Genomic DNA, 24,641 nt, shown 5'->3' with positions numbered 1-24,641 from the left:
ACTCACCTCATAAAATGTTATCTACATAAGAATCTGACTTTTCAGATTTATGTATTCTTGATTAACATTACATTACTACGACACAGAAGTACACTATCATAAACACTAACATATAAAAAACACAGTGACACTGAGTAAAATGGGTCATTCCATGTCAAATCAACCAAATTTTGGAAACTTCCCCAGCTCTAATTTTTGATTTTGTTAAAGCTACACTGTGTAATTTTTTAAGATGATTCTTAGCAAAAAACACTTTGTTCTTTCAAAAATATATGTGTTCATTAATGTGTAATTACTTGTACCAACTAATCAAGTATTCTCGTAAGTGTAGAATCTGCCATTTAGAATACATACGAGCGAGTCGCTGAATGGCGGCAGCCATGTTGCGCCTCCATCTTGAAAATACATTAGCCAAAGAGGGACATACCTGGAAATTCAAGCTTCGCCTTTCGTGTTTTTACACTCAGTGGCACCGTGACGAATGCGAGGGGGAGATTACTCACGATTGCCGGCAGATTTGAAATAATACGGCCACCGTAGGAGTTAAAACGCCCTCGGAATGGGAGGGGCTAGAAAGTAATATTCAGTTGGTAGTCATAAACAATTTCACCGCTAGATGGAAGAAAATCCTACACAGTGTAGCTTTAATATTTTTTCTGTAGAAAGACAAACATAAATAGTGATGAAAGCCACAATATTAAATGTCACAGGTGTATATTTACGGAGTAATCCACTATTTTTTAGAGGGGGGTCAAAATGAAAATTTTCACCTGAGATTTGGAAACATACGTAGGAAACAAATTTTAAAGGCCCTCGATGGTTCAATCCCAGAGGTATGGAGATCTTAATGTGGCTCCATGAGTAAATTCTACACATTTTCAGTGGTCAAAAACCAAATGTGGGTCACTTTGCAATGCATACAGCTGATAATTTTTTTTTTCTTTTAAAGAGGAATATCTGAAGAACAAATAATGTTGAAACTAGAAATGTATCTCATGTTTTTTTCTTTCTCATGTAATCAACACAATTGCATAGAACACTTGTCTGAGTGCCATAAATATTCCTTTTGCAAAGTTTGCATGCCTGTAACTCTAAAACTATTCAAGATGTCTTAATATCCTTTTAGATTCTCATTCTTCATAAACTTTTCTTTTGAAATCTTCATTTTCAAGGCCCTATATAGTCCAGTCCCATTGATATGGGGATCTCAAAACAGCTCCATGTTCAAATTGTTGAATTTTCAGTGATTGAAAACCAAATGTGGTTCACTTTGCACGCACAGCTGATACTTATTGCATTTAAAGTGGAATGTCTGAAGAATAAATAATGTTTAAACAAGAAATGTAGCCTATCTTTTTTCCCTCGATCAAAAGAATTGCATAAAACATAACTCTGAGAAAATCTACTGAAAATGGTTGATTAACTCTCAAAAGTTTATTTATAATAATCTATTTTTGAATCAGCTTTAGGGATATTTGGAAGATGGATTTGTTCATTTTAACAGCTTCTGAAGCTACCAAGAGTTCAAATACGCAGTATCGTAACTATACGTTACTGCATTGACATCCCTATATCTATGAGAATGAACCATATAGGGCCTTAAAAATTAAGATTCCAAAAGAAAAGTTTCATAAAAAAAAAAAATCTAAAATGGCATTAAGATATCTTTAACACTTCTTCAATTAAAGACATGTAGCCTAAACTTTTGATTTTTTTGTTTTGTTTTTGGCACTCAGAGAGGTGTGTTGCATTCAATTGTTTTGATAGAGGGAAACAAGATTTCTAGTTTCAGTATTTGTTTTTCAGACATTTTTCTTTAAACACAATAATTATCAGCTGTTTAAAAAGTTCTGTCTACATCTAGATTTGTTTCTTGACCATTGAAAATGGGTAAAATTCAACAATTTGAACATGGAGCTGCTTTGAGATCCCCGTATCTATGGGACTGAGTATATAGGGCCCTAAAATTGAAGATTTCAAAATAAAAGTTTATTAAGAATGAGAATCTAGAAGGGTATAAGATATCTTGAATACTTTTAGAGTTACAGGCATGCAAACTTTAGAAAAAGAATAGGTAACACTTTATTTTACAGTGTCCTTGTTACATATGTTACATGTACTTACCGTAGTAATAGGAGTAAATTATGCATAATTACATACATTTAACCCTAAACCAAAACCTAATCCTACCCTAACCCTATAGTAAGTACATGTTGTTAATTATTATTACTCAGTACTTAAATATAGAATTACACTGTAGCAATGACACCTTGAAATAAAGTGTAACCAAAGAATATTTATGGCACTCAGACAAATATGTTATGCAAATGAGCTGATAGAAAAACAAGATTTAAAAGGCATTACAGGCATGTAAACTTGAGACAAAAAAACACAAGAGTGATCAAATAGTGAATTAACAAAATAGTGGATTACTCAGTAAATATACACCTGTGACATTTAATATTTTGGCTTACATCACTATTTATGTTTGTCTATAGAATTTTTTATTATTATTATTATTATTTTTTTTTTTTTTACCAAAATCAGAGATTTAAGCCAGGGACCTCTGGTTGAGATGACATGACACGGAATGACCCATATCCAGTTAATATAATAAAAATAACCAATTTAAAGGGATAGTTCACCAAAAAAATGAAAGTTGACAGTAGCCATTGACTTCCATAGGAGGAAAAAAAAATCAATCGTCAACCGTCTGGTTATCAACGTTCTTCCAAATATCTTCTTTTGTGTTCAACAGAAGAAAGAAACTCATACAGGTTTGGAACAACTCGAGGGTGACTAAATTATGATTTTTTTTTTTTCTTTTTTTTTTTTTTTGCGTGAATTATCCCTTTAATCCCACCACCAGTAACATTTGTGACCAAAATTTACTTTTGAGTCTGAAAGGACAAAAAAAAAAAGCAAAAAAAAAAAAAAAGCAAAGAGGAGAGTTTCTAAATGAAAGTGCAGAGTGACTTGATTTCATGTTAAGTCGTTTTTTACATGACTGGTGTAGGGCTACATAGTCACATGACCAGAGCTGTTTAAATTCCAGTTTGTGGAAGGATGCTGACTGTAAAAACGTCAAAAAGATAAAAAATAAATAAAGAAGAAAAAGGATGTATCATCACATAATACACATTACACTGACATATTTAGTATGCAAACATAGATATCAGTGGTCACGTTAGTAAATAGTGGGAAAACAGAGAATTTTGAATAAGTGACTGACATTATGAAACAGTATAACTCAAGCATTGAGTAGTAGTTTACACCGGTTACAGTTGTTAAAAGAATGGAACTTTTTAAAGAAAAGGTAGTTATAATAATAATAATAATACATCATAGCATGCATATAGCACATTAATCTAACGATGGTTAATAAGCAGCTTCAGGTACATATTTAAAACAAACAATACATTTGATTGTGATACAAAGGATAATGAAATTCACATTACCAGCAAGTGGGATAATATGTGTTCACGTACAAGCGAAAAAGACCTTCACGTTTGTATTTGAACCATGCGCGCTGCCATATTGGCTTTACTGTCACTACTGGTGGTTTGATGAAAGCAGATAGACTGCCCCTATACGGACAGGAGGGGGACTACGCCTGTGGTGGCATCTAGTAGTGTTTATTATGAAAGTTATTTATATTGACCACTACATAACATATTGTAATATATTGGTAAGTAAATGAGGAAAAACTATAATTTCCTGATTAATGGCCATTTCAAGAGGTTTATTTGAAGGGGCGAAAATGCTTCATTTCAACACTAGATGGCGAAGTGACACTGTCAAAACACGAAGAACATTGCGTCATTTCCTCTGCGCCCCAGACAGACTGCATGATCCGTGTGCTGCTGACTGCTTTTGTTGTAAGATATATATTTTTGTTTGTAGTTATCCAGATAAAAAGTGCTCCGAAATCAGAATAACTGGTGTGATGGCTGAAGTGATTCAAAAGAAATTACAGTCTGAGCTGGAGAAATATCAACAACTGCAAAAAGGTATACATCACAACGCTAGCTATCCATGTTAGCAATCCTTTCAACACTCTCTGCATGTGCATATTAACATCCATTTTCATAAAATTGTATATATTTAACTTTTTTTTTTTTTTTTTTACAACGCACTTAGAAGTGTCTTTATGTCACTGTCAGTTTCTCAAGTTGGACTTGATTTAAGTTAGTTATTCAGCACCTGTTCAGAGCTGTCATAGTAATCTGCTTACTCAATAAAGAAGCGTTTTCCAGTGTGTGTGTGTGTGTGTATAAACATGTTAGATTCAAGTAGTGCACATTTTAAATTGGTTTGCTTTGCACTTTTTGCGCACACAAAAATGTCCTTTCTCTCATTTCTTTATTGTGAATATGTAGACTATTAACTCTATTTTCGCAGATGTCAGTAAAAGTATGTCAGCACGACAGAAACTGGAGGCACAGTTGACTGAAAACAATATTGTTAAGGAGGTAAGAATACAATTACAATACAAATATCTTCTACATTTGCAAGTTAACTTATTTATGTTTGTCATGGTTTACCACATATGTCATCCCTCTGTAGGAGCTTGCCTTGTTGGATTGCCAAAATACAGTTTACAAACTAATTGGACCAGTTCTGGTCAAACAAGATCTAGATGAAGCCAAAGCAACAGTGGGCAAGAGATTGGAATACATCAATGGTGAAATGTATGTATGAATAGTGACCCCTCATATTGCATTTGATTCTGTTGTAAATGAGTGAGTAGTTCACATAGGCCAACCACTAACTGATCTCCTCTTCATCTCAGTCAGCGTTATGAAACTTTACTGAAGGAGATGGAGAAGAAGTCGGATCAGCATCGGGAAGTTCTGTCCAGCCTACAGCAGGAGTACCAGCGGGCTCAGGGTCAAGCTGTTGGGAAGGCCTAAATGGATTATAACTCAGTCGGGACACTAGTCTTATCCAGTGAAACTCAAAGACTGAATGTACCTACTAATAACCCATGCTTGTTCACATGTCTATTAACATAATTCTGTAGTTTTTTTGTTTGTTTGATGCTATTAGGCTATCAATAAATTTTGTTTATTTATGTTCAGACTCATTTTTTACATCATTGTTTCTATTACAAACAGTGAACAACTTTGAGATAATTTGCTGTGCTGATTTGAGATTTTATTAGTCTGCTGTCCATTGACAGTTTTAAAAGTTGGACATTTTGGGGTTGGGGTGATACAGGGCTGAACTGAACAGAAGAAATCATTTGTTTCGCTTTTGACTAAGCTTTCAGTTCACACTATATTCATGAACGTGAATTGTTAACATGAAAACGAGTGCACAAACTAAAGACAGCACTACAAACTCAGTAATTCATACTACAAACTTTAGTAAAGTATAGTATAAAGTAAAAAGCACTACTCGAAAATACATGATCTTTATGACATTTTATACATTAAACACAAATACATGTTGTTCAACAATACATTGAAAACAAAATTACATTTAGAAATGTGTAATACAACAAGTGATTCATTTTAAGGAGGTAGAAACATGAAAAGTGCTAACGAAGTTTCAAGCATTGTTCGGAATAGTGCAAGCTTGAACAGGGAGGGATTTAAAAACAGTGAAAGCATTGAATAATATTTTTTTTCCCAGCCAGATGCAGTTAAGTGTTCACACAAGAGATGAGTTTTGATGCTTTTGGGGAAAATGGCAATATTACATGTAAATAAGCACAATATAAAGTCTCCTGGATGTACAGTTAACCAAGTTGAGTGAAAATGTAAAAAAATCAAGTTGAGTAGAACTGTTGTTCTTAGCCTGCCTCGTTTGCGCTTGCCAGGTGGTGTCCAACACAAAGTCACTTTAGGTATCCTTTCCTGTGACATCCTGAGTACATGTCCGAGCCATCTTAATCACTGTATCTGGATCTCCTGTCATATGCTCTTGGATCTTGACTTTTTGTACATGTTGATATTAGAGATGGTTGGGCCAGTAGATGTTGCAGATCTTCCTAAGGCAACTGTTATGGAAGGCGTCTACCTTGCTCATGCCTACTTTCACTATTCTCCAACATTCAGAGCCATACAGAAGCACTGATTTAACATTGCTGTTCTAAAGCTTAAGGCTTAGCTTAGACTTCCAGATGGTTCTGCTAAAAGCTCCTCTTGTTTTATTTATTCGGGCCTTGATGTCTTTTTGGGCTCTGTTATCAGTGCGAATGACGCTACCAAGATACATTAAATCATTCATATCCTCAATGGTAACTGGGTCAGAGACAGGAGCATTGATACGCATGACCTGTGTCATCTGCTTGTTTATGTGTAAGCCTGTAACCCTAATTATTCTGGGTAGGCCTGCATAATCTCGCTTGTTTCTTGCCTCTGATATAAGTAGCAAGGGAACTTAGTAGATCTTGGTATGTCTTAAGGCAAACCAGCGCCATTAAAAGCATATTTTCCCTTCTACCTTCCATGACATGGTCATCAGCTTGAATGAAAACATTCATAGTTCTTTTAGAAAATGAATGGTGGGAAGGTTTTTTTTATGTCATAGGCTATTTGACTTAAACTATTTATGAATGTATAGCCTATAAAAAAATAAAACATGTCATATCCTCCTGAGACCCAGAAAAAAAAAAGTGCATGAGAATTTTTTTTTTTTTTTTTGAAAAAATATATTTTATTCATATGCTATGTCCTCTGTAGTGGACACCAGGACTAAAAAAAAATTAAAATGTATAGGCAAAAACAATCGGATTTTTTTTCTATTCACCAAACAATTTAAAGGTTTCAGGATTTTTTTTTAAACCAAACTTTGTATAAAGATGATTGTCAACTGTTATGAAAGATATAACTGAATGAATATGGATATACCATTTTATTTATGCAATATGTGTCTCAAATGGCCATAAATGGTATTAATTTGCATATATGTGTTCTTCAGGTAAAATGTAATGAAAATGTGTAATAATAATAATAGTTGTAGTAATAGTTGGCAACATTTTCATAATAATATTACATATTTCATAGGAATATTGATGTAGAATTTCTTGCTTTAAAACATGCTTTAAGTCCTGGTGTCCTCTACAGAGGACATGTATGAAATCAATGCCCTGTTTTGTAACAGAAAGTCATATTTTGATTAGAAACCCCATAACATTTTCCTGAGATGTTGATTTATGACAAACAATTAGACAATTTGTACATTTAAAAGATAATTACAAAATATCATATTTACATTAGTGTGTTCAATTTGATCACTAAATGAATGTCAGTCATTTTTAAAGACCAAGGAGAAGTTTTTGTCATGGTGAAACCTCCAAACCTCGCTTTTATCTCTGAAAAGCGCTTTGTATGCATACAAACTTCCACATTCCCAAAAGCACAAGACCTTGGTCAGGTAATACCTCACAGTGGCTGCGCATCACCATTTATCAAGGCCTTGAGAGTTGAGCAGTGAGGCGACTCGTTTTCTAATTAAAGGGGCAGGCGAGTGGTGCATACGACCAGATGTTGCTCAGGGTAATGTCATTGAAGAGCTCGGTCAACAGGGTGTGCATCCGCCCCTGCGCAACAGGCCATCAGACGCGCAATGGAGAAGCGCTGAAGCACAGACGTCCGCATTGTGGATGCTTACCTCCAATTAATATCCCGTAGAGGGGGACTTGTCCCCCTTCATTTCCCACCCGCCGGGGATTAACTCGCATGAATAAAAGGCATTAAAAGAACGGCGCTACTTGTAAGGGACCTGTATACGCTTTAAAAGCAGGTTGCCAACACACCCGCATTAAGTCCAAACCGTAAACTCTGGCGAAAAGCTTCTAAAGGGATTAGCTATTTATTGAAGCAATAATATGCAAAGCTAATTAAACAGACAGACTTTAAAGGTATTGTTCGCCTTTTTGAAGTAGACTTTTCTGGGCTGAGTAGGGTAAATTATGCAAAAGTTGGGCGGTTTTGAGTAGATTCACGTTGGAGTTCTGATATAGGCCCTATTTGAGATTTTTAAATGCCATATACACAAGCCTCCAAAATGTAAATAGGCCTATACAAAACAGTTATCTATTTTATGTGTGATAATTATAGACTATATACTTATTCGTACTCTTTATACTCATAGAGCAGTTATATACTGCTTTTCACTTGAACTGTCCCTGTTTGAAGTAAGAGTGACAGTGTTTCACGTTTACGCCAAATATGCCTGTGCGCCTCGATCGTCACCTGAACACGCTCCAGGCTGCGCGTGCTTCCTTTGTTTTTATAACCAGGTCAGGGCACGCGTCGGCTTTTGACAATTTTTACAGGTTTTGACAAATGGCCAGAAAGACCACATGTTGAACTAGCGAAGTGGGTTGGTGGCGTTGCTATAAACGTTGGTTGTTCGTTCCCATGAGTGAGGTGACAGTATGAACTTTAGCACCTCGCGCTCGTGCGTAATTTGGCAACAGCTGACAGTATGTCGACAGCGAGACCTGTCACGATATGGCGCGAAAATTAACCACATAAGGCTACAACTTGTTTGTTTGAATAGAGCATTTGATTGACCAGATTTAGAGACACATCTCATAAGAGTGAGGTAGATTTTGAACACGCCACCACAAGCGGTTAGGCCTAAATATAGTGGAAAATGTCAAGCCTAAGTTTGGTGCAGTTTGCCCTTATGAAGATGCTCCAAGAGGCGTCTGATTCACACCTCCTGAGAAAACAATAATATGACACATCCAAAAGTTTCAAATACAGAAAATGTATACATGGACACTATACGTAAAATGTTTTATTCATTCCTAATTGAAAAGTAGAAGTTCTTTAGACTTGTGATGAAATCAGTATGTGCCAAAACAGAAACTATTTAAACAGCCTTTAAAAAAAACAAAAAAACATTAAGTAAATTCTAGGTAATAGTTTGTTTGTTAAACAACTACATTACATGGAGCTGAGTGAAATGGATGAGAACAGGAGAGAGGAAAATATTTAAGGCCTAAATTAATTTATATGGATTCTCTTAAAAAATATATTTTGCCTAGAAAATAAAAATAAATAAGAGTGTAGCCTATTTAGTTTCAATATTTATAGCTAGCTACTCGCGTAAAGTGAAAAATAATGTTCAAGTAGCCTATTGTAATGAAGTATAATTACTGAAGTATACGTTTAAATGTCTATAGGCCTATTATTAAAACGAGTAACAATCCTGTAGATCAATACAAATATAACCTAAGAACTAATGGCATCAGAACATTCAATAGGCCTATAGTCATAATTAAAAATGTATAGAAAATACTTTTCGTCACATCTGCATTTTATATAGGCTATTTATATACTTGGCTGCTTGCATTGCTCTTTGTTGATCAGAACAGACAAAAGCACGCATCCGGTAAGGATAATCTATTTACACCTTTTGTGTTGAATGGCATTTGGGAGACTTAGGCTATCTCTCTGTAATAACCGGTTCAGGCATCAGTCGGTGCATGGCATCTCTCAAAGGTCTAATCTCATTTCAGCTGAAACTCGTTTATCTAAGAGCTTATCCGGAGCGACAAAGCGAAACAAAGCTGCACGTGAAGGTTGATTTAAGGGAGAGTATGAGCGTTAAGTAGAACTAAGCCATTCTATCTAGTGGTAAATCTACTTTCCACAGGTCGTTTTGAGTAATGATAACTTTTAGCCTCTAAATATTTGTATGGTTTCCATTTGATTGTGATAGGTAAATGAGTATTAGTTATGACAACATACGTTTTTACATTGCTTTTACTCATCAGAATAGCCTAAGTTACGCAATTTTCAACTTTTATATAAGTTATATCAAGTCTATTTTTAGTCGGTTTAATGTAAGTTGGAATGACTTAAACTACAAAGTTGATTGTACTTATAAATTTAAGGCAGCAACTTTCTTTTTTTTTTTTTTTTTTTTACAGTGTAGACTTTAACTTTTTTAACTATTTTAAAGTGGCTTATAGGCTGTGAATTATCGAAAATTGATCTCATGACGCAGTCCAAGTTTCAAAAACATTTGCTGGCATACATTCATTTTAACATATTGACAATAGTGCTGCACCCAAACAACTGTTGATTGGATAAAAAAAAAAATCGTTTATTCAGAAAAAATGTATGCTAAACAGACGTATTTAACTGCATAACAACATAAGGGAAATACAATAGTTTAAATGGACGTATTCTTTATGTTAGACCCTTACAGTTGGGGTTATTTATTTCTTATATAGCCACTTATAAATAGAATTAACCGTATAACCAAAAATTACTTGAAGTATATTTTCAAACTCTGAACTTTTTTTAAAAAAAATACGCGTGCGAGTCAATCGTGGCTAAAACTTGAACTTTTTGTTGTCATAGGACAGGCTATATCTACCATCTTTGATCAAGTCTAAATTGCTACAGATTTTTTACGGGGTGACTCATTAATAGACAGAGTACTATTAAATTCCAACAACATGAACATCTGAAATCAAACCATTTAACGTGTGTTATGACAAAAGCCCGTAAAGACCACACCCACGTTTCTAGCAGAGCGGTTAAGCAATCTGCACCTCAATACTTTATATCTTCCATAGATTAAGTGCAACATCATTGAGATGACCAAATGATTGCCCAATGAAAATCTGCAAATGCCAGGTCTGTTATCAAGTTTTCAACTGCTATCACATTGGAACGCTGAACATTCACACTGAAGAACAATGCTTTTTAATGCTGAATATCTCTCAGGAAATGAATTAAAGACATGCAAATATTAGGAACGGGAGCAGACCAAAGATAAAAGAATATATCCTCAAAGAGGTTTAATTCTTTGTTCAAAGTAAAATACTTTACGAACAACATTTCACATTCTGCTGACAAGAAAAATAACAGCTTGCTATATTGTTTAAAAAAAAGACAATCTCTACCTACTCAAAGTAATGAAATTAACATTTTCAACGGTTCATAGAAGAACACAAATTTATGGCAATTACAACAATTACCAAAAAAAAATAAAAAAAAATAAAAACGACTTTAACTTGTGCTCTAGAGTTTCCACAAGTTTCCAACATTTTCTTGGCACTAAAGAACAAAACTCTTGAAACATTCACCTCATTAAGTACAATTCCCCAGTCAAAAATGGATTTCATAAAAGTTTTGAAAGAAAATTTGTTGATATGAAAGTATTAAAAGGCATCAATGTATCAACTAAGAAATATATACATCTCAAAACAAGTGTGTATCTTTTTTGTTTGTCTGTAATATCACCAAACACACTATACAGGCACAGATTTGTCAGTGCCTTTTTATAACAAAATAAATCTTTGGCATCTACTGTACAAAATCCACATATTTACACATGCTGAAAATTTACACAATTCACATAGTCTATTGTCCCAGAGTTGTTCCAAGACTGCTGAATCATCAGAGATGAATCGCTCCAGGCCGTTCCAGTCTTTGGGGAGCTACGCAGGAACTTAGGACATGATCTTCTACCAAGGTCTCCAGATGGAGTCACAGAGCATAACAGGTTGCTTGGGACTTGAAGTCATGGTGGGAGCAGACAGGACAGTTCTTTGTGCAAGCTTTGCACAGCCAGATGGTGTGCAAGAATTGCTCAGTTGGGCATGAGTGAGATGTTGCTGTGCTGGCAGTGATGGATCCTCATAGAGATGCACCTGAGTCTCTCTGTGGGGTGGTGCAGAAAGTAGCATTGCATGTGATTTGTGAAGGTTTCCACATGTATTTTCCACTTCGTGCCCATACTCATGGCTCTTGCTAGCAATAAAATGGCTGACTCGTAAGAGACATGTCCTCATTCCATCACTGTAGCTCTGACGTTTGCAAGGTGAGCTCAGGTCCTCATCATACTCCTCTGTGCGTGCCCTTTTTCCTCTAGTGATTTGAAAAGGGTCATTCCCTGATCCTTGTTCAGCTTTTAGGAAGTGCACAACACTTTCCAGGATTTCAGCCTTTTCCACTTTAGGGTTTTTTAGCTTCTATTAAAAGTTAGACAAAACGTGATCAGATAAAGACATAAGGGCAGGATACAATAAATAGAGTCTTTAAAAAATAAAATAACTTACCTCATTGTGTGTATTCTCGAATAATAGCATTCTCAAAGTTTCTAGGCTTTGATTAATGCGATCTCTCCTCCTTTTCTCCATGAGAGGTTTTGGGACCTGTAACAATCATAGTAGTTTTTGAATATTATTATATGGTCAAATATCATTCTTAGCAGCCTTAACATGAACACGTCTCCATATCAAACAATCTACAGTATTTTGCCAGATTGCACACAAAACAGAAATACAGAATAGCCCAATATCGAATGTAATATGTGAATTAGAATTACTTTTCAGAGGTCTGAAAATTTCCAGGTAAAACAGATATTAAATTAAGTTTTTACCCGTCTCGAGTCTTTTTGTTCCGATATGTCAACAGCTTGTTTGCTCATTCTGGCGATTCACCAAATTCCCTCTAAACTGAGATTATGAGCATCATTTTGGAGTTCACATGACTTATGGTACAGTCCGTAGGCTACTACACGCCTACTCTCCTCATAATGAATAACAAAAGAAGACGGACCAATCGCGTGCGTCCCTCAGCAAACCCCCTCATTAATATTCACATGCGCACTGATGAAAGAGACAATGCCTGTAGATAATGTCGATTGTGAAGTAAGAGCCAATAATGACCCATTAAGACCCCCACTGGGATGTTTAAACGATGGCTATTCAGTTAAAGTATTGCCAAAGATTATCAAAGAAGGTTTGAGCCATTCATGCGTTATATTTAAAAGAACCACTAAAAGGCGACTATTATACCTGTTGGAATTTCAAATAGTTTGATTATCGACAGGCTATAATAGAAAGTGCAGTTTAGCCATTTGGAAAAGTATATATAACACTGCAAATTTTACTGTTTCTATTGCTTGTAGCCTACTTAACAATAAATGTGTGAACGCCTATAGCCTAAATATAAACTACTCTACCTCGCATAATTTTCTACCCTTATGAATGTTGGATAGGCATATTACCTTGCAAAATCCAATCATTTTTTAGGTTTAATCTCACAATGAAAATGAAGTAACGTATATCTGTTGGGTTACAATCACTAGGCTGCTTTTTCATGTGGCTGTCTCTATACACCAATGCGTAACAAAGGAAGACGTGCTTTTGGTTTGGTTGAGGCGCTCGAATGTGGCTTCAATTGAAAGTGGTGTTTTTGCTGTTCTTTTGATGTCTGTGATGTCTTCTCGTGTGTCCTTAAATAATTCTCCTGCTTGACGAATGAAAGCTAATTGGAAGTGACTGTATTATCAATCTAAATTTTATAGGCTAATTTGTGGACGTGCCGATTACCAAGCTAAAAACAAACAAACAAACAAAACTGCAACAACAAAACATGTCAAAATTACAATTAAATAACCATTGTATTCTCTGAAATTAGGCCGTTACATAAATCTCAGAAAGTTTCAAAAACAACCGCGCCATTAGGCTACTGGTGATCCATTCCAAAGTAGGGCTAAGTGTGGGACAATAATGGTTGGCCTAATCGCTCACACTTCTATCAAAACACTCCCATACAACACACTTAACAGATTTGCTCTAAAAGCCCGGGCATCACACCTCCTCACATCCCCCATTTCAACATAAAGCAGGATGCGCGTGTACTTTTCACTGATGGCCACGAGCTAATCTCGCTTTGGCGCGCGACTCCAAAATGCATCGTATTTTCTTATTTTTGAGTATTTCCTTAACTAAAACCATTTGTCGAAACACGATTAAAATGTTTCAATAAGGACATAGGCTATGCCTGAATCTTTGTTTTCAGCCAATTTGTCAACAATTATGTAGGCTAATTTCTGTAAGATCCCAACTCAATTTTCTTTATCAGTAGTTCAATTTAAAATGGTTTTAAAAAAAAGTTAAGGTGCTCTTCTTACCCCTGCAGGTTTTCATATTGGCATCACTTTGAAATTAAATTTTTGTACGCCTACTTACAAAAATGTTGTTATGGTGCTTACTTTAATCACCAAAATCTCAGGTTAGATGCCATTTGCCCATATGTGTTATCCTTTGGCACTTTACCTCAAGCATTGAGCTCAGCTGCTTATTCAAAACCATTTGCTGACATTTGCATATTGCAGTAGACAATCAAATGGCAAACGCTTATTTTTTTACCAGAAAAATGAGACTTTTTAAATAGGCGTCAATATAAAACTTTAATCTATTTATTAATGACTGTTTTAAATATACTATTAGGCTTTTATATTTAGATATAGCCTACTATTGAATGCGGTTTTACTTTGCCATAATACCTCTGTTTACTGATTGTTTAGCAAAGGCCAGATAGAATGGGGTGGAAAGCTCACGCTGCCTACGTCACGACCAACTCTCCGCCAATCAAATGCCATTCCATAGGCTTGAAATTCCCGTTTGGTTAGATTTCAGCAGTTTCCCACATCCTCGAATTAGCGTGAACAGCAGACTGTTTAACTCTCAACATGGCGAAGACAGAAGGCATCAAAAGGGTAAGATCTTTAAAAGCTTTCTTTCAAAGGAACATTTAACTTTTAGCCTATATTTAATATAATCTGCATATTTTTATTTGATTCCACAAATCTTAAAAGTTGTTTAATGAAAGCATTGGGAAATTGAAAACATTATAACAATTAAAAAAAATGTATTTTACTTTTAAGAAGTTAAAACCTGTGATAGAGAAGAAGAGAAGAGATCGAATCAACCATAATCTGGACGCGTTAAGAGATCTGCTTTTCAAGAACACCGCAGATTCGGTGAGTAGACTACCTCGGTTCAACTCAGTCAATGATCAGTTGCTTCACTTTATTTCTTTGACAAAACCTTAAAATGACAAAACCCTCTCCCTCAATTCCATCCCTCCACAGCGTTTACACAATCCTAAACTGGAAAAAGCAGAGATTTTAGACCTTGCAGTTCAATACATCAAGAAGACCACAAGAAAGACTGAGACAAAAGGTAAGTTTTTACTATTTTTACCTTTTACTTCACCCCTCTGAATTAAGTATTAAAGGTGCACTATGTAACTTTTTTTGTTCAAAATGTACAATTTAAATAATGAGTCAATACACTATCAATCCTTCCAAACATGTTTTTGCCTTACCCTGATTCACTAAGTGTTAGATGAGTTTAGTGAATGATTTATGAGCAGTAGGATAATCTCTCTTTTTTTAAGTTATGAGAAAGAACCACATTCATACTCAGTCACACAGAGTCAAAGCACAACCAAAATAATGTTCTTCCGCAACAGTTTTTTTTTTTTTAAACCGATAGAGGGACAAAAGTAGGCTATATAGTGTACCTTTTAATAGCTATTATTTATTGTAGAAATATTTTGGCTAATTTGTGTCTAATTTTCTTCTCTCTTTCTGCAGTGACGTCTAATCAAATGGATTCTAAGACCACTCTGAATCAGTCTGATAGGCTTACATCTGTTTCTGCAGGCCCCGTCCATGCCAATGACTTTTATTGGAAGCAAAAGGAGGTTCTTCTGAAAGTAGGAATCAGTCTTGATGATAACCTAACTGATGCTTCCAAAGCAGGAAATCAACCAGTGGTCCAGACAGGCTTTCTTCTATCACCATCAACCCAGAACTACCACCAGGAACTTCTTTTACACCCTGAATCGTCTTTGTATGGCTCTAAACTTTTGTGTCAGTTGACTTCTCCCTCCAGTTCTTCATCACAATATAGTTCCCCGCCATCATCTCCCACTTTTACCAGTGTATCCTCCTCCTCTCCCAATAATTCTCCTGCACATCCTTTCACATCTTGTTCTCTACCTCCTCCTCCTGACCCATTGTCTCGCCTCATAACACCACTTTCACTCCATAGACCTGTTATTGTGCCTCAGCCCATTCTGCCCCACATGGCTAGAGATTTCACCCCACCTCAGTCACCTGTCCTGGCTCTTAGACATGAACTGTTTCCTCTTCCAACCCAGTCCACATGGAGACCATGGAGCTGAACCCTTACCATTTGGGGGTTTTCCCTTTATTTAGGCACTGCTCCAATGGAGAAAGGATCATGGTCTCTCAGAGGGACCTACTGGACATATGGTGTGGCTTGTGCACAGGGTTGTCACTTGTCACAAGATTGTTTGCCACCAGATACTTTTGTCATGTTTTCAATGACATGTGTACTTTAACTTGACTATTTATTGTTTTATCTAATGTTTGTCTTCATTGGTACCTGTAAATCTAGCAGAGAAATAAATCAATTTCATCAGTTCTTGTTGTATTATGTTTGTTTATTTAAATATATAAAATTCAGTCCTTTCACACTATAAGGTCAACAACATGATACTATAAGTTTTTGGACCATATTGTTTAGGAGGAGCTATTGCAGCCAAACCATTTGGATCCTGAATGAAGATATAACGTCAGTACTTTAATAACAACCCATGAATTAGAAAGTAATAAAATAAATACACAAATGAACACATAATTTAACCCATAAACAGGCAATGTGCATTGAGGAGAAAGGTTTTTTTTTTCACCTAAAACTGTTATTACTATATAGTTGATTCTGTTTTGAGTATGTGGGTCACATTACTTGGTTCACATTTTCTGTGCTCCTTTTGTCAGCCTAACCTAAATCCAAAACATATTAGCTCATGGTGCTGGGCATTCTGACTTTTTGGAAAATAGTTGAAATTTAATCGTACTTTTCTTCAGTAAAAAAGCAATAAAACTGATAATATTAATTGTGAACATTGTCTTAAGATGCTGAAAAAATAAGGCATATGTTTTTCTTGCTGTTATTTAGCACATTTTGAAACATTCGCATCCCCTAAGATGCTGAGATAAACTTTTGAGTTTAAAAATTGCACAAATGTTAATATTCACGTTAAACTAATATTATTAAATTTAGTTGACTACATCTTTTCATTTTAAAAAATAGATATTTTTTTTGCAGGGATGAGCAGGGGTAGCCAACCTTGCTCCTGGAGGATAGAGTTTAGCTCCAACCCCAATCAAACACACCAAAACCTGCTAAAAGTCTTCAGATTTTCTTGTAAATTACAGCCATGTGTGTTTGATTAGGATTGGAGCTAAACTCTGCAAGACAGTGGCCATCAAGCCAGAGCTAAGGTTGGGATGAGATAGTTCAGCGGTGTAAAAACACAAGAAATGTATATGCCTCAATTTTAGGACACTTAGACATGTCATACATGCTGTATATTTTGCATATTATATATTTTTTGCATCACAAAACACATAAATATTGATGAAAGGGATAGTTGATGGACCCAATTGACTTCCATATTATGGAAAAATATAAGTATGGAAATAAATGGGGCATATCAACTGTGTGGTTACAGGCATTCTTCAAAATATCTTCATGTGTTCAGAGAAGAAAGAAACTCATACAGGTTTGGAACAACTTGAAGGTGAGTAAATAATAAATGATTTAAAATTTTTGGGTGAACCGTCCCTTTAATAGGGCAAAGTATCCTGGGAGATACAATTCATAAAATCCAAAATATATATTATATATAAAAAAAATATCCTTTGAATATGATTTACTTAAAGGGATAGTTCACCCAAAAATGAAAATTAGCCCATGATTTACTCACCCTGAAGTTAGGTGTATATGACATTCTTCTTTCAGACGAATACAATTGGAGTTATATTAAAGAATGTCCTGGCTCCTCCAAGCTTGATAATGAGAGTGAATATGTGTCTGTCTTTGGAAGTCCATCAAAGCACATCCATTCATGATTAAAGTGCTCAACGTGTCTCCGGGGGTCAACAAAGGCCTTCTGAAGTGAAGCGATGCGTTGGTATAAGAAAAATATCCATATTTAAAACTTTATCGACTAAAATAATAGCTTCCGGCAGACGGCCTACGCAAGCCAACTTACTTAGGAGTAAGCTTTGACGCTTCTCGTGGTTCAAACAAACAGGTCTATGTTCGTTAAAAGTGATCTTCTTTTAACTTCTTTTTTCTTTTTACTAAGCGCCGTATTTTTAGAACGCCATGTGACGCTACAGAAGACGCAATTAGCGCAACGCGTCCGTAAACACGTCAGTAGCATGTTTACATAGAAAACAAACGAAAAGCGTGATGCTCCGAAAATAATCATGATTAGAATGCACACAAGACATTCATTGGAACGAGCCACATTGAGGATCATTTAGAAAGGTAAAAGTTTCCAGATTTCACTGGCATAGTTAAACAGTAGGCTATATTGATATATAGGCCTATAAGCTGGATACACTGGCTATCGTGGCTGGTACTAATTGAATGGAATCTTTCGCCCCGATGGTGGAAAACCACATATTGTCTTGGCTCAGTTAAACGTTTAAACTTTACATCAGTCAATATGCACAAAGCTCTAAAAGGGATATATTATTAGACAGTTATATCATAACAATAGAAAATAAAAATAAATGCGTCATTATTATTGAACGGTATGTCCTTTTTCTGCACAAATACTTACTCTTTACAGTACTCTGCTGCCATCTTGTGGTGTCGTCAGTGACTGCAAAAAAATATTTTCTTGCAAGACTCTGAGTCTATAGCATTTAATGTTGATACATTTAAAAAAAAAAAAAAAAAAAAATTCATTACTATCCATTATTAGATGATTCTGCTGTAGATAATCCACAAACAACATATTTTATTCAGCTCGGTGTCTTGCCAAACATTCATTGTGTTGAATATATAGTTCCTTTTATAATGTTGAGACATGTGACATAAAATATCTGCCATGTTCAACCCAATACTAACAAAAATATGAAGTGGTTTTACATGGGCAAGAGTTAATTATTCTCTCCAAAGATTTGCAGAGATTTTCAGCCTTATGGTCAGTAGAGGGCAACATAAGATAGTACTAACAGATTCAGTCCATAATTGAGCTCTGACTTGTGGACACAGAGAGCCTGGTGTTGTTACCGGTGTTCCTGGGCGGTAAGCCGAAGATGCATGACTTGTCTGTCTCTCATAAATGTCAGAATTTTTCTCTCACTCCTTCAGTCTTGGATAAATCCGTAACCTCTTCCCTATCTGCCATTCACATCTCCATTACGAAGCCTGAATATTTTCTGAGCAAGGCACCAAGGGATTTGGCTGGAGAAAACAGAGTTTCTGACATGATAGAACATGACTTTGGATAATGGTTATTTTCTCTCTCTCTCTCTCTCTCTCTCTCTGCGTCTGCCATCTTTACATTCAGAAGCTTCTCTCTGTACCAGTGCCATTACCTATGAGATGGCCATTGTTCATTGTGAGGTAAAAGAAGCTGGCACATAATGGCAAGTTGGTGTCGTTCTACTTGTTTTGATCATTATGACGACCAGCAATAAAGGACTGAAGTGCAAATTAAAGAGGACGTCCTGCCTGGACGGAGGAATGCTGCCTCAATATTCACGATTAAACGTGTTGGGGAAGAAATCACCTCGCAAATTTCAGTACAAAAGCCTGAAATCCCCTCACAAGCTTTCTCTGGTCACACTGATTAGAGCTGATCCTGTTACCTGTGTAGTCTTAGTCTTGTTAATAGTGAATGCAACACATGCATTCCTGATCTGGCACAAAGCAGGGAGGGAGAGACTTAAAGAAAACATTGACAAGGATCCAGCACAGAGATGTCACTGCTCTTGCCACGGTTTATTGGACTCAGAGTTAAATACATTTGTGTTGGCACATCTCAAAAGCAATTTGTCGAGGCAGGGCTGCTGTCAAACACTTTCATCACACGTGCACACACTTGTACATGCCCCGTCCTTCAAAGCACAGGCATCCTCGTCGGCACGCACACGCACAAATGGTGTAGTTTCATTGAAAACCGATCCCTACTTTTGTGCAAAATGTCTTTGTGTTAGGGATATCCAGTGAGTGGTGTCCCATTAATGTTATTTTAGTCAGAATCCACTGTTCTAACTTGGAAAAAGAGATTATTTCATTTCTAAACCTTACGTCATTTTACCGTGCTGTAGAGTTCATTCTTAAAGGGATAGTTCACTTTGAAATTAAATTTTGGTATGTTTTAGCTTACCTCAAGGGCATCCAAGATGTAGGTGTCTTTTTTTCCGCAGTAGTTTCAATTTTGATATTTTTAGGTCAAACCGTTCTTGTCTCGCAGTCATTTGATGCAGGTCTATGGTCACTGTCTCAAAGAGCATGCACAGAGTCCAAATTAAAACAATTCCCCATCGTCCAAATTAAACAATTCCCCATCGTAAGTACACATTGATGGCCTAAGACATGAAACGAGCGGTTTGTGTGAGAAAACGAACAGTATTTATATAGTTTTTACCTCTTATACACAGCCACGTCCAAGTGATCTGAGGGCGTGCGCGCATCCTGGTGTGTGACGTGTACGCAGACTGGTGCATAGAAATATACACTAGATGTCGCCTTGGCTACGGCAGTTCATTGGAACGAATGTCTTTAAGGCGACATCTAGTGTATATATCTATGCACCAGTCTGCGTACACGTCACACCCCAGGATGCGCGCGCGCCCTCAGATCACTTGGACGTGGCTGTGTATAAGAGGTAAAAACGATATAAATACTGTTCGTTTTCTCACACAAACCGCTCGTTGTGTGTCTTAGGCCATCAATGTGTACTTACGATAGGGAATTGTTTAATTTGGACGATGGGGAATTGTTTTAATTTGGACTCTGTGCATGCTCTTTGAGACAGTGACCACAGACCTGCATTAAATGACTGACAGACAAGAACGGTTTGACCTAAAAATATCAAAATTGAAACTACTGCGGAAAAAAAGACACCTACATCTTGGATGCCCTTGAGGTAAGCTAAAACATACCAAAATTTTATTTCAAAGTGAACTATCCCTTTAATGTTTAGCTGTAAGGTTAATGAGTCTTCATTAATGATTTCAGCTTCCTTGTAATGTTGACAGGTCTGGTTAATACGGCAAAGGGGTCTATTTCATTTCCTCATTCCACAGATCGAGAAAAAACTTTTGTTAGATTATGTCAGATCTGTAAGGAATTATGTTTAAAATGTGTTGTTAGAGAAGCGACTCAATAAATAAACAAATAAAAAAAAAAGAGGTCAATTGTGTCTTTCAGCCACGATTATGATCACTGCCCTCATTCTATTTAAAACATTGACATAGTTGAGTAGAGGAGGAGCTTTAAACATATTGTTATTAATGGTTTTAAAAACATTTTATAAAAGAGAAATTTGCTGAGCATTGAAGATAACAACTGCACTCATATAGTAAGACAGACATTAAAATGTAATTTGTCCAGTGATTTTGCACCACATGACATTTTATAACCTGAATTAACTTTACCACATGATATCTTAATTATCTGATATTTTAAAGTCACCATGAAATCAAAATTGACAACTCTTGTTGTTTTTGATGGAATATTGCAGTATTTATTTTAAATGATTTAGCACAACATTATTACATGTGCAATATACCGTCTCAGATGGTGTTTACTGGTGCAAATGTGGGACAACCTGTCACTCAGATGACATCACAGTAAAAGCACAAAATGCATGTAGACATGCAGAAGATCTGCTGAAGCAGATGGGCTACTACAGCAGAAGAAGATCACACCGGGTGCCACTCCTGTCTGCTAAGAACAGGAAACTAAGGCTACAATTCACAAAGTCTCTGAGGAATGTTTCCAGCACTTTGTTGAATCTGTGCCACTAAGAATTATGGCAGTTCTGAAGGCGCAAGGTGTACCTAATAAAGTGGCCAGTAAAGACTATCGCAACTTCCGCTTCATGCCGATTTATTGACCTTGACACACAGTCATGAGGGTCTGCTGGGGTCCTCACTATGATATCGTTTCCTGTTTTATGCTTTTTTTTTCTGCATGTTGGTTGGACTACAAAACTTTGATTTTGCCAAAAGTTCTTCAAATGTTAATAAGCAGTGGAGCAGTTTTGTTATATTGATATATACAGTATATATATTATACTTTATGACCCCCCCCCCCCCCCCCCAAAAAAAAAAAAATTCCAAAGTGAATTTGAATTAATTTCAATTAAAAATATGATCATCACATAAGTGCTGTATCAGTGCTGTATCTTGCTGACTTGCAAGTCATTGCAAGTATTAAATCAATTTTTAATGTATGTTTGAATAAATTATTGAGATGGGATAAATACATTTGTGTCATATCATTGAACTTATTGGTTTAAAGGATTGGTTCACTTTCAAATGAAAATTACCCCATGATTTACTCACCCTGAAGTCATCCTAGGTGTATATGACTTTCTTCTTTCAGACGAATACAATCGGAGTTATATAAAAAAATGTCCTGGCTCTTCCAAGCTTTATGTACACAACTCCGATTCTATTTGTCTGAAAGAAGAAAGTCATATACACCTAGGATGGCTTGAGGGGTGAGTAAATCATGGGCTAATTTTCATTTGAAAGTGAACTACTCCTTTAAAGTTTCATTAGAACTGATTGCAAGGGCATCATTGAGATTTGGCTTGGTGTACCTGGAGGAAGACACCTCTTCCTGAGATCTTCCCAGACCTCAAGAATTCAATCTTTCGCTACTCACAACTAAATACCATTTTCCCCTCTTTCATTTGTCTGTTTTCCCTTCACAGGAGCTTTTGAAGTTACCAGAGAAAGGAGCGCTGACTGTAGCAAATTACCTGGGCTGAAACATTTTTGACATAAGTCCTAAGATGCGAGTGAGCCACTTCTCCTGGAGGCCCCATCGGGAGCGTTTAATCTCGGGCCATGAGAGGCAGCATTGCTGACAGAGTGACAGGACAGCTGGACACGCTTCCAGGACACGGCAGTCTTCGGAGCAGGGCCCGTGCATCACCCCAAAGGTACGCACCGGACAGGGTGTGGAGACCAAGACTACTATAGCAGTGATAACACCAAACATTGTTCTGTTTCAGCATATTGCAGTTTAAATACTGGTTTAGGGTTTATATTTACTCCATTTAGAAAGCTCTAGGTCATGGCAGCTTCCTAAGAACTTGCAACAGAGGCCTATTTAGCCATTGTTCATTATCATATTTCAGCCAGGAAGTCTTGCTAAATATTGTCCTTATCACAGATCCCAAGTCCTTAATAGCTGTTCTGTGGGCAAAAACTGTTTTTATAAGCCACTGTAGTGGAGAGCACCGCCCCGGTTCTGTAACAGAGAGTAAATAGATGCGATATACTCCTCTATTCCCAGATAGTCAAAACAAAAACGCGTTAACAATAGCTTTGGAGACTAGCAATTGTGCTGCTGAGACACTATTTGACATTTTCATTCTGCTGAATAATGTCTTTCATCGGGGAGCCATACAAATGCTCTATTAATTTAGAGAGTCAATTGTTGTATAATTTGTCTCAGAATGCCTAAAAAATAAACTCTTTCACAATGTTCAGCACAATTAGTCCCCCGTACTGTATAAATAGCTCTTTTGAAACCAACAATGTGCAATTGTGTCCATTTTGAGTGGTGAACTCACAAATACGGAGCTCTTTTCATGTTTATCGCTTCAAGCTGCATTGTTAAAGCATGTGGCATGAGCAGAAGTTGTGGTAGACGTGGAGTTTATCATGCCCTGAGGTTGTGTGTTAACTGAGGAGTCTCTCTGGTGGCTGGCTCCTCTGACCTGGCACCCCCTGCAGTGGGTGGGCCATGACCCAGGTAGCCTAAAGCCATGCTGGGTAACAACTTCTGCTCTGGAGCTCTTGTAATCCGTCAGGATGTACTTCAGCTCAATAAGGAGGTTGCACTCTTCTATGGTCACTAACACCCTTTTTAAAAACCAGGAACAACTTAACAGTTCAGAGGTCAGCGCTGGAAAAAGCTGGCGGCAGTTAAAAATAGTGTGTGATTTCTATTTTAGCTAAAAATACTGAGATAGATGGTTTTGATCAGGTCTGAAAAGCAACGTGAGGTGAAGTAGATAGTTTCATTGAAAAATTAGTTTTCTCCTATAATGGGATTTAAATATGCTATTGTTTTTCTAGTCATCTTGCAAGTGTGTTTGAAATCATCTCCCAGTGTTCTGACAGGAAATGTTCGAATGTAAAAATTTTAACATACAAAGTTAAATCACATTATTATTATTATGTTGTGTGCAAACTTGTGTTTGTCATCCACGGGAAACGCGCAGTAGAAACTGGTATTTAAAAACAATCAGTTAACACCTGGCATCTTTGCTGTGCAGACTGTATACTTTGAGAAAACAACCTTTGGCCTGGATGCGGGGTTTCCCAAAGCAGCATTAGTGAATCCAATCTGGAAAGTGCCATAGTTACATTTGGAAAGTACAGGCTGGCTTTGAGCCAAGAACAAATGCCTTTCATTGTATTGTAAGTGCATACCGCTCATCATAACCACATTACAATTCAAATTGTTTGTGCAGAGATTCAGCAGCTATATGGGGAATGGTTGCAGTGGCATGCAGTTTTTTATAATTTTTTTTTTATAGAGGGACAGTTCACGCCAAAATAAAAATTCTGTCATCATAATTTACTCACTCTCACTCTCATTCCAAATCTGTATGACTTTATTTCTTCTGTGATATTTTAAAGAATGTTGGTAACCAAACTATTTTGGTGACTTCCTTTGTATAGACAAAAAAACAGACATTCTTCAAAATATCTTCTTTTTTGTTGCCTAGAAGACAGAAAGTCATACAATTTTGGTAATGTATGAGGGTGAGTAAATGATGACA

The 24,641-nt window shown here is 36.4% G+C and overlaps 4 protein-coding genes across 5 annotated transcripts in view; 2 read left to right on the top strand and 2 right to left on the bottom strand.

The window, feature by feature from the left end:
* Window positions 1-3,581, bottom strand: part of mrpl11 (mitochondrial ribosomal protein L11) — a 34,471-nt gene extending 30,890 nt beyond the window's left edge. The window contains exon 1 of the mRNA XM_079892596.1: window positions 3,459-3,581. The gene's annotated coding sequence lies outside the window, so the exon portion shown is untranslated. The remainder of the gene's footprint in view (window positions 1-3,458) is intronic.
* A 241-nt stretch (window positions 3,582-3,822) lies between these two features.
* Window positions 3,823-5,074, top strand: pfdn6 (prefoldin subunit 6). Its single transcript, XM_079892990.1, has 4 exons — window positions 3,823-4,010; window positions 4,402-4,472; window positions 4,567-4,691; window positions 4,793-5,074. Exons 1-4 carry the CDS (start codon window positions 3,947-3,949, stop codon window positions 4,911-4,913), a joined length of 381 nt encoding a protein of 126 aa, XP_079749116.1. The 5' UTR covers window positions 3,823-3,946; the 3' UTR covers window positions 4,914-5,074.
* A 6,120-nt stretch (window positions 5,075-11,194) lies between these two features.
* her5 (hairy-related 5) lies at window positions 11,195-17,633 on the bottom strand. Its single transcript, XM_079892786.1, has 3 exons — window positions 17,574-17,633; window positions 12,038-12,133; window positions 11,195-11,950 (listed from the first exon to the last, which is right to left on the bottom strand). The coding sequence occupies exons 1-3, from the start codon at window positions 17,595-17,597 to the stop codon at window positions 11,444-11,446; spliced, it is 627 nt and encodes a 208-aa protein (XP_079748912.1). The 5' UTR covers window positions 17,598-17,633; the 3' UTR covers window positions 11,195-11,443.
* her11 (hairy-related 11) lies at window positions 14,372-16,225 on the top strand. Of its 2 annotated transcripts, none has more exons than XM_079892754.1 (4): window positions 14,372-14,487; window positions 14,656-14,751; window positions 14,863-14,953; window positions 15,370-16,225. In XM_079892754.1, the coding sequence occupies exons 1-4, from the start codon at window positions 14,461-14,463 to the stop codon at window positions 15,960-15,962; spliced, it is 807 nt and encodes a 268-aa protein (XP_079748880.1). In that variant the 5' UTR covers window positions 14,372-14,460; the 3' UTR covers window positions 15,963-16,225. The 2 variants fall into 2 exon arrangements, with proteins under 2 accessions (XP_079748880.1, XP_079748881.1); XM_079892755.1 differs by having other exon boundaries at window positions 14,659-14,751; window positions 15,370-16,183.
* Window positions 17,634-24,641: the final 7,008 nt, after the last annotated feature.

The sequence above is a fragment of the Squalius cephalus genome (assembly GCF_949319135.1).
Source record: "Squalius cephalus genome assembly, chromosome: 14".
NCBI lineage: Eukaryota > Metazoa > Chordata > Actinopteri > Cypriniformes > Leuciscidae > Squalius > Squalius cephalus.
This window is presented reverse-complemented; position numbering and strand designations above follow the sequence as displayed.

Bases quoted from the DNA above. Each gene is read 5' to 3' on its own strand.
- her5 (XM_079892786.1), bottom strand. From the start codon at position 17,597: ATGTCATATACACCTAACTTCAGG. The intron at 12,134-17,573 runs GTGAGTAAATCA...TGATTGTTACAG, and splicing joins CATATACACCTAACTTCAGG to GTCCCAAAACCTCTCATGGA. The intron at 11,951-12,037 runs GTAAGTTATTTT...AACTTTTAATAG, and splicing joins TCGAGAATACACACAATGAG to AAGCTAAAAAACCCTAAAGT.
- her11 (XM_079892754.1), top strand. From the start codon at position 14,461: ATGGCGAAGACAGAAGGCATCAAAAGG. The intron at 14,752-14,862 runs GTGAGTAGACTA...ATCCCTCCACAG, and splicing joins TCAAGAACACCGCAGATTCG to CGTTTACACAATCCTAAACT. The intron at 14,954-15,369 runs GTAAGTTTTTAC...CTCTTTCTGCAG, and splicing joins AAGAAAGACTGAGACAAAAG to TGACGTCTAATCAAATGGAT.
- pfdn6 (XM_079892990.1), top strand. From the start codon at position 3,947: ATGGCTGAAGTGATTCAAAAGAAATTACAGTCTGAGCTGGAGAAATAT. The intron at 4,011-4,401 runs GTATACATCACA...CTATTTTCGCAG, and splicing joins ATATCAACAACTGCAAAAAG to ATGTCAGTAAAAGTATGTCA. The intron at 4,473-4,566 runs GTAAGAATACAA...ATCCCTCTGTAG, and splicing joins AAAACAATATTGTTAAGGAG to GAGCTTGCCTTGTTGGATTG.